The sequence below is a fragment of the Nanorana parkeri genome, unplaced genomic scaffold (assembly GCF_000935625.1).
Source record: "Nanorana parkeri isolate BGI_ZX_2015 unplaced genomic scaffold, ASM93562v1 scaffold44, whole genome shotgun sequence".
NCBI lineage: Eukaryota > Metazoa > Chordata > Amphibia > Anura > Dicroglossidae > Nanorana > Nanorana parkeri.
The window spans coordinates 2,349,620-2,359,503 of NW_017306312.1; the positions used below are offsets into that span (position 1 = coordinate 2,349,620).

A 9,884-nucleotide genomic window follows, 5' to 3' on the forward strand; every position below is an offset into this window, starting at 1 on the left:
AATTGGAAACATTACTCTCATGTTGAATATTTCCATTCTTGCAGCACGAGTGTGAGATTCGTTTGATAAGATTAAATTCGCTGTGCAGTGGGAAGCATAGATTATCTTTTACTTTGAATGTAGTGGTTGGTCTACCCAAACAATTCTGATCTGGATAGATGTCAATGGGTTACATGAATCACAAGCTCCATCTGGGAAGACTAGAGCAGGGGTAGCAAACTTCCGGCCCTCCAGCTGTGGTGGAACTACAAATCCCATGAGGCATTGCAAGATTCTCAAAGCCACAGACATGACTCCCAATGCCTCATGGGATTTGTAGTTCCACCACAGCTGGAGGGCCGGCGGTTTGCTACCCCTGGACTAGAGTCTTGGCGAGATTAAGAAACGATGATCCACCAACTTCCACCATTAACTGATCTATCTTCTTAGTGGAGAGAGCCTTTAGGCTGGATACGCACTGCTACATTGTGCGTTTTGGTGCATAAGGCAGCCCATTCAAATGAATAAACTTCCTTAAGGCAATACATGTAACGCACCACACAGATGTGAACGGACTCTTCAGGTTACAGATACATCTCCATGTAATTCCACTTTGCAAACAGTCATGAAGGTCCACTGGCATCATAAACAAACATGACAAATAACCAATAATCAGCCAGGAGTGCAGCATGTCCATCATGGCTCCACACTGTAATAGCAAGATTGATACTTATCATGAAGCAATCAGGTACTTTAAAGGAAATGTGTAGTGAAGAAGTACGCAGCCTGCTTTAGCTTACCTCTTCTGCAAATACTAGTTCCCTGGCTGCCATGGTAATCCGATGGCTTCAGTATTTTCTAAAACTGGTTGCGCTTCATGGGGGGCCCTGTCAGCATCCTCTTGCTTGACATCCTTCTATCTAAAAATCCAAGGAGATGGGCAGCAATTTTTTTTCCTGCCAATCATCTGCAATCACTGTTCAGATATTCTGACAGCGGTGGGCACAGCTGTCAGAATACAATAGCTGTGGTGGGAAAGTTATACAGCATGGGTGGGGGAACCTGTCAGAGTTTTTTGTTCAACCTGCGGGTCTATTAGTGCATGGCCAGCTTAAGTCATTGACTCCAAAGTATGCAAATTAGGTGATCACATGTCCCAAATCTGCATGTTTTTTGTGCCAGGTTGCATTTCCCAAAGCAGCACAGCAATGGCACCCCCATACTTCTCAGGGTAAAGCTTTCCTTTTAGAAAGCACAAGGCATCAAAACCATTAGGCTATTGTGGTGGGAACCATTACCAAAGCGTGTCCATATTTATACCCTATGAAAATACTTGCTGTGAAAAATGGAAGTTTTCACGATCTGTACGATGTACCATCCGATACAAAAAAGGGTCAGCAAGTTCAGTGGAACTGCTTTCATTTCAGCCCCCCAATGATTCCTTCTTGAGAACACCATAATGGACAGGCAGGGCAGGTATGCAAACAACTCTGATCTCACCTGTTGGCTCATGGCCCCTTGCCCCGTCCTGCATTCCAGTCACTAATATAGTGAATTAGAATCACTTACAAGGCTGTTTCTCAACTTTACTGAACTATGTACCTCTTAGAAAAAAAAACCATTTGGACCTAGTTCCCTTGCTAAGATCACTTTATGTGACGTTCCCCTTAACAAAGGTCACTTTATTAGCACTACAGCCCAATTATGTATCAGTGGTTACCATACAATCCATCATGTTTTAAATAAACTTAAATATACACTCCAATTGGTGAGAAATATAATTATCTGCTAAAATACTAAAGTGATAAAATTAAAAGGACAATTCCAGGCCAGTATACAATTCAGGTCTTGAAATCCTTTTTTCCTCCCCAGTTCAACTAGGGTTAGATTACCTGACGTCTGTCTTTTTGCTGGGCTGCGACACACCAGCTGAAAGTTTAAAACAGGTTTGCTGTGAGAGAACCTGCTCTGCAAGTTCGTGGATGGGAAGGTGGGACGTATTTACATAGCTTTTATAGAGGGGGGGTCACCACAAGTAGTAGTAGAAGGGGTAAGAGGCAGGGCTGAGGAAGAGTCTACAGAAAATCCATAGGAAGCCCTAAAGCACAAGACTGGTAGGTGAATCAGTAGATTCTAGGTGTACCACTTCACAAATCTATTGAGAAGGTAAGACGGCTGCTGTACAGGTGATTTTACTGTATATCATTTGATTTAGCTGGAGTGTAGGAGAGGTATCCCCTGAACCTGTCATACGTACCCCTTGGGGTACATGAAGGACCGCATACAAACCCATTGGCTAGGCCACAGTGTTGGCCTAGACCAAAATACCTCAGTGGCTCAGGGCACATCCAGATGCTGAAGCGTGATTACACTATATATAGCTGTTCACCTCACAAAATGGCTGCTCAGAGTCCATCAGACATGACAGCAGTGGCTGATGATTTCTTGACTTCTGATGACAGGTACGTGTTTTCATAGATGACACTCATGGTTTGCACAGCCTTCATTAAATAGACTTGCTTCTCCAAAGTCTGCGAAATCAGGGTCCCTAGATTTTAGGTTTGTGGAGGAAACTGGCTGCAGTTTAAAGTAAGACAGATTACAAAGGGTACAATTTATAGCCAGTGGATTACAAAGAGTGCAAACCAGACAAATTCACCCAACGAGAAGCCAAGCGGTATAACGCCATGTGCTGATCACATGGACTGACCATCAGTTGCTGCGGAATGTTGTCATATCTTTTGGCTCACTGCTTGGCACACACCAATCATCTGCCTCGTGGTTGGTTTTATAATGTTTCCATGCCGACTTGTTATACACAGGAAGACGTTCGACTGATTCCGTGGACAAAGCCTAGGCAAGAGGACAGACATTGATTTATAGAGCTTTTATATTGTAAATTAAACTTCCGATGACAGAATAACATATCTGAATACATAGAACACAAAGAGGGGAATTCATCAAAACTGGAGCAGATGTGCATAGCAACCAATCAGCTTCTCTCTTCAGTTTGTTCAGTTAAAGGGTTATTAGACCCTCGCATGTTTTTGCATATATATATGGCTAGCAAGCAGTAGATGTATGCAAAAACATTTTTAAAAAATCTTGTAAAAAGGCTTTAAAAACTTACCTGTGTCTTCGCCGTGCGCTCCCGTCTGAACATCTGAAGAGTCTCGGGCAGCCGCAGAGGATCTTGGGGCGGGCTCATGCACAGTTCAGATGTTCGGCCGGGAGACGAGGAGAGACACAAGGTAAGTCTATGGAGCAGCGTGCACCCGCACAGACTCCATGGGACATGAGAGAAGAGGAGGACAGAGGAGTAGCGCTGGATCAGAGACCTGCACCAGCGCTGTGGGGGACAGCTGAAAAGGACAGGAAAGAAGATGATTGCATTGAGAAACATCATTTAGGGTAAGTCCCTACAGCAGGATTGGGAAGGGGGGGGGGAAACTGACTTCGTCACTTTAAGATTTGAAAATGGAGAAACTGATGGTTGCCATGCACAGCTGCTCCAGTTTTGATAAATTCCCCCAAACTGTTTTTTTTTATAGCAATCAAAGGACTACCTTAATTTTCCTACTTGTAATGGAAAACAGCCACTGGATTTCCGCTGGATACTGAGGCACAAGTATTAGAACCCTTTTAATCTAATTTTAGATCTCATACACTCCAACATAAAAATGTAGCACTTTACTAAAGAAATTGAGAATGTTACCAAAAAAAAAAAAAGAATGAAGATTCACTTCAATTATCTAATCATGTGAAAAGCAAATTCTTGTTTATTTCATCTGAACATGACCGGATAATTCAATTCAATCTTCACTTTTTGGTCGTAATGCAGACAGACCTTATGGCCCTGGTACCCACCCTGCAACCTTTTGGTATTATCTGTGCAGCCATCAGGTCCCAGCAGTCAGTAGTGAGAGTGGAAGCATTGTAAAGGAATGATAACTACCTACTAGCCTCATGTAACGTGCCCCCAGCCTCACACTGTCCTCTGCAGCATGTCTCCAGTCACACCTTTAGCACAGTTTCAGATCATTTCCTTTAGTAAGCCTTCTCTAGCACTGCATATACTGATCATTATGTGAAGCGCTTTGGTGATTTGAAGGGCTGCATTTAGAGGCCCCCTGCACCGAGTAAGTTAACAGCTACTGCAGTATGGATTAGACTACAGTGCTATGGAGGTAAATGGCTAAATACAAAAGGTGCTTCTTTGGCAATGTTGTAGTATCACAGAGCCCTATGCAGCACATACAGGATTGTTCAATGTTGCATCTAGGAGCGCTAACCATACAGATGCTGTCCTTGCATAGCTCCCCCAGGAAAGCCCTGAATGCCGCGGAGAGCATTAAATGGAGACGCACGAGTCAAAAGAGTAAAAAAAAGATCAGTTTCTTTATGCTTGTGAGCCTCAAATGACGTGGTTCAGAAAACAGTAAAATGTTGACCTAGGTACACACATTGCCATACCTTAATATATATTACAGCATCTGTTCCATATCCCTCTAAAGAATACAGTTTAAGGTCTCCTTGGAAGTACCGGGCATAGAGTTTCGATATAGGCAAACCGAAGCCAAAACCGGCCTATTAAACAGAAAAACACAATGAACATAGAACGCTACAGAAAAGCCAACAACTTGGATGTTACTTGTCTTGTGCATATGACGCGGTTGCTACTGTAGCCGTGTTTTAGCCCCCCAAAAAAGAATAATAATACATGGATATGTTTCCAAACACAAAGAACCTTATTTATCAACATGTCTCATAATGACAAGTGTCTGGACTTCCCCATAGCAACAAATCAGATTCACATCTACACTGGAAGAGTAGAACTTTGCCATTGAATGCTCAGTCAGAGGTCTTTATCGGAGACATGGTAAAAGCGCTCTTAAAATTAGCTAAATACATTCCAGGTGCTTCAAAACAGTTCATTTTATTTTTAGAAAGCAGTCACAGCCGGAGTAGAAAGGCCTGGCTCCTGCCAGCATACTCCAGTGAAGGACCCTTGCTTTCTGTGTGGAAGCAGTGATCTCTCTGCAGAGGTCCAGCATGTCCCCTGCCAATTCAGACCTATAAGTTCTGCACTCAGTAAAGCTTATGCTTTTTGGAAAGAGCCAATTCTGACCCAGCAAGGGGCGTGTGGGACCTCTGCAGAGAGACCACTGAGTTCACACAAAAAGCAGGGGTCCTTCTCTGGAACATGCTGGCAGGGGACAAGCTTTTCTACTCAGACTGTTGCTGCATTCCACAGAAAAGCAACTTGAGACTTAGCACACCTTGAGTTTTGCACCTGGAATGTATTTAGCTGATTTAAAGTTTAATTGAGCTTCTAATAGATAAAAGTTTGTTGTTACCCGGGGATTCATAAATCAATCTAATATAAAAATCACTTTAGACAATTATATTTTTTGGAAAAACAGTCTAACGGGTGTAGCTATCCCCCTGTAAATGGTATTTTCCTCACAGATATGTATGTAAACTACTGCTTCTCCATTGAAATGTTACCGACTCAAACCAAGCATTCTTCCATGCAGTACCTGTGGAGCTCGGCTGCATAACACTATTAGAGGCATTGAGAATTTGACACAGAGCTCCAGTCACAGGCAGATAGGAAATGCCTCTCATTTAAAGAATGTCACGTTCTAAAGATTAGAGAGGATTTGACAGGCTCAATACACAAGTTGATGTTGACATTTTTTAACTGAAAAAAGGAGTATCAGTACAATGCCAGGAAGGAACGGGACTCAGATAGGCGACTTTCCAGCCAATTCTGACTGACTCTTCTCTCCGGCATACAGGACATTACACGCTCTAAACACAAGATGGGAATAGGGCGTCATCTGATCCTATGGCAGCACACTGCTGTCCTGTGTGAATCACTTGTCCCCATAGAGTACAATGACCATTGCAGCCTCTTCCTTCTCTCCTTATGATTAAAAGGATAACTATGAGGTGAGTGCTTTTCACTCACCTCATAGTTCTAGCCGACCTGTGACTCAATAGATCGGGAGGTGAGCGAACACATACCGGCGTTCGCTCACCGCTCAATCCTGTTTCCCCCCTCCGATCCTCCAGCGCTGACTGGCGGATCGGACAGGGCAGGGGCGGGTACAGCTGGCTCTGTCTCTAGATAGGCAGAGCCAGCTGTCACTCACGCAGCTGGGCGGATCCAGACATGTAGCTCGCGGTATACTGAGCTTAGGGTGACGGGAGGACGCTAGTTTGTGTCCTCCCATTACCCTAAGGAGAACTATGGGGAAAAGCCTTAACCTCATAGTTGTCCTGTAAGTTACAAGTCTATTCTAATAGAACATTAGCCCAATGGCTGACAGCTGAAAGACACAGCTAGAGAACAGAGGGTAAACAGTGCAGTGTAAATGGGCACAGAAACAAAATAAAACTTGGAATGTATTTCACAAGGATATCTTCAAGCAATCTTCTGATTGGGCAGTTATAATATGTCTATTCATCCCATTTACAGACAATAGGTAGTATAAAAGTAGTATTAATTTACTGTTCATGACCAAAAAATCATACAAATGTGGATGAATAAAGAAGAAGTGGAATCTGCGCTTGGCCACTACTCCTTCGCCTCCTCTTCAGTCATATCTGTCTGTCAATGGAGCGGGCAGGTATAGACAACATATGATCCCACCAATTAGAATCATGTGATCAGAAGTGAGGACAGATAAGCTTATCTCCTGAACCAGACTGACTGCTTATCTAAATATCAGTGGCCCTTCCAGCGTCAGAAAACTAAAAAGATTATATTACTAAATGTTATCCATTAATATTAATCAGCTTTTCCACTGGAAACAACAAAAAATGAATGGTTTTATATGTTCATATAAAGGGTGAACAGACTTGTATGTCCACGTGGCCACTTGTCCATACCAAACTTACTCTTTGGCCTTTATTTAGGTATAGGTATTTCTGCTTGAAGCGGACATTGCCTTGCTTGCTATGCGTTACTGCATGCCACGTAACATAGCATAACCACGTCTTCATTTTCAGTGGAACTGAATAAGCAATCGATAAGAGTGGCTCTGTAAGAGATCCACTTCCTCCAAATGCCAGAAACTTGTAGAATATCACTCCTGCATCCTCAGCATGTGACACCCATTTGAATCATAGCAGTGAAGGGTCTGCAATGAACTGCATCATACAAACCACAAAACTGGATCATTTTATCCTTAGCTCCATTCTAAGCTAGAACGTTGGCATCGCAGTCTGGGTGTGCTTTACATACAGTGCAGTGATAGGCATCATCCTGTAATAGCTTATCTGTGCATTAAACCATACTTGCAAACCTGTAGGATTCCCTGACATTTTTTATTCCCAACAGATCTATTGGAGCAGCACAGAACAACAAAAAAAAGCTGAACGCTCATAATGCAAATGGAGCTTTTTTTCAGTGCTAGCCTGCACTGTAAATAAGGAAGTATTGGAGTAGGTGGCCATCTACCATGTGAAGTTGTCAGATAGTGAATTGCTTACAGGGTGCTTTCCAACTGCAAATAAAGCAATCGGTAAATGGGGATTTAAGTTAACTGCTTTTCAATTAGAAAATAATTGTTAATAAGAAGGCATGGACCCACCAGTGGAGTGGCACGGGAGGTCTCCATTCTAGGAAGTGGTGCTGTTGAATACATGTAGTTGAACAGTCTATCGATCTTCCGTAGCGGCACCCCACCACCGCGATCGCTGAGCTGCAACAGAACAAAAGAAAGCACATTTGTTATCTACATAACTTTACCAATAAGAAGTTTTCATTGGTGTTTCATAGCCAGCAAAAAAAGGTTAACATAATAAAAACTGAAATGAGAGATGGGGAGAGTGAAAGATAAAAAAAATATGCATTAAGTGCAGTGGAAAGCACTGTACAGACTTGTGTGACTATATATTAGAGAAAGAAAAAAGAAAAGCAAAAGAAAATATCACACATGATTTTATAGGCCACCGACAAGCCATATTGATGTATTGTGATCTACCCATTTCCTAAACTATCATTGTTCCCCCGGTCTCCCATTTCTCCACCAACCATTACCGACCCTCCTCCCTGCTTCTACCTCTTCTATCTTTATTCCTAACTGGGTGACATTTCTGGCACAGTTTCCTCAGCAGTTAATTTTAGTTTTCTCTATTCGTCTTGATATGATACTACTGTCACGTACTGACTGCATTTCCATAGCGCTGGGTATGGATTCCTACAGAACAAATTCGATTTTTTTTCTCTAATGTGGAAGGTTTTCGGATATTTTAGAAGAGAGACTTCAGCCTATAACAGTATGTTTGACACTTTTCTTTGCCTAGCAATCATTTTTAAGGCTTTCTGAAGCACTTACATGTATTAAAATGTTAGTCTAAAAGGTACATCAGACACCTGGACTGAATTTCTATCGTGTTTGAGCAAGTCTGCCCAGGATCAGTTTAGATATAATTTATATTGTGAAATCAGATTCAGTGCCTCTACCTGATGCACCTATAAAAAAAACCCATGAAGTGTTTAGATGTACCCTTGTAAATCTGGGACTTCATACACCACCCTCTCACCCACCTAGAAAAGCAGTTCATCTCAATTGTTCAAACACTTTGAGAGCAGCTGAAACAGGATAAACTCAACACATATGCAAGCTACATTAATTATCTGCTCTGAGAGGTAAATGATTGGAAAGCAGAAACATTTGCTCCAAATGGGCCCCTTACCCACAAAGAAGTGGAAACGGTGACTCTGAGGTTTAGTACATTGGCCTCACAGGGCTGGGTCCCCCTCCCCCAGCACAGTATCTTGAAGTTTGCAGCATTCAGACTCGGAACTCAGGCCCGTGTCTGTGCAAATGTGATAAGGAAAATAAACTAAAACCTTTTCTAACATAAATATATACGGAGGATTACCCTTGAATATCTCCTCCTGAAAATGCCAGATACCTGGCGGTTCTTCTCTTCTGACCTACTAGCTTCAATACTCTAAGTCTCTGACCCAGAACAAGTATACAGAATAGGAAAGTCAAATCAAGTCCTTATCTGCAGAATTATTCAGGGTTAGTAGCAATGTATGGAAAGTGAGAGTCCTTATAACAGCCAGGGCAAATTAAAGCATTTGCAAACTGTCAGCAATGGCAGCTACCTTGTTTTTCTCTACAAAGGCATTCTTCAAACTGTACGTTCTACTAAAGGAGTGCACATGGTTCTATGTATTCTATACGATCCTATATAAAATGGAATGAAAACATACAGAGAGTATATAACCCAGACAAGACGTTCTACCCACAGTTCATTCTGGATTGCTTAAGATTCCTTTTAAAATGAGACTAATGTACATGAAACCTTAAAATTGAACACATACCTAATGATGGCCTGTTTATTATGTTGTTATCTGTCCTAACACTAATTTTTTTTTGGGGGGGATATACTGTAGCTTTCACAAAGTCTAAATACCCACACACAAACTTCCTGTGTGACAAACCACTGATGCAAGCTGCATAACAGTCCCAAAGTGATCCTAAAAACAATAAAACAGTAAGACAACCTACCAACACCTCCTCCATATAAATATATAAAAACGGTGTTTGTAACTTACCTTGTAAGTGACTGAAATAGCTATAAAATTGCTGTGTGTGTGTGGATAGTATGAACAAAGCTAGACAGGTTGAACTTTACTGCTCCACAACTAGTTTGCAGCCCAGGAGTCAGAGAATATCAGCTTCCAACCAAAGTCTCTTACACAAATATTTAGATTTATGACAAATTTGGCCAATAACTGGCCTATGTATGTGTAGTATGATAGGCTGCAGTGACAATCATCACCAGGGGCCTTTAATCAGGAACACTCTCGCTGGAGAGGCCCCGGGGGATGACAGGCTGCACATACTAAGGTAAGGTGTAATATATATATATATATA

General features: G+C 42.0%; 1 protein-coding gene across 1 annotated transcript in view; it reads right to left on the reverse strand.

Moving 5' to 3' along the window:
* Positions 1 to 2,531: 2,531 nt before the first annotated feature.
* PDK1 (pyruvate dehydrogenase kinase 1) overlaps positions 2,532 to 9,884 on the reverse strand; it is a 23,942-nt gene continuing 16,589 nt past the window's right edge. The window contains exons 9-11 of the mRNA XM_018572370.1: positions 7,581 to 7,691; positions 4,453 to 4,566; positions 2,532 to 2,832 (exon numbers count right to left, since the gene is read on the reverse strand). Coding sequence (XP_018427872.1) covers positions 2,692 to 2,832; positions 4,453 to 4,566; positions 7,581 to 7,691 — 366 coding nt within the window. The 3' untranslated portion in view covers positions 2,532 to 2,691. The remainder of the gene's footprint in view (positions 2,833 to 4,452; positions 4,567 to 7,580; positions 7,692 to 9,884) is intronic.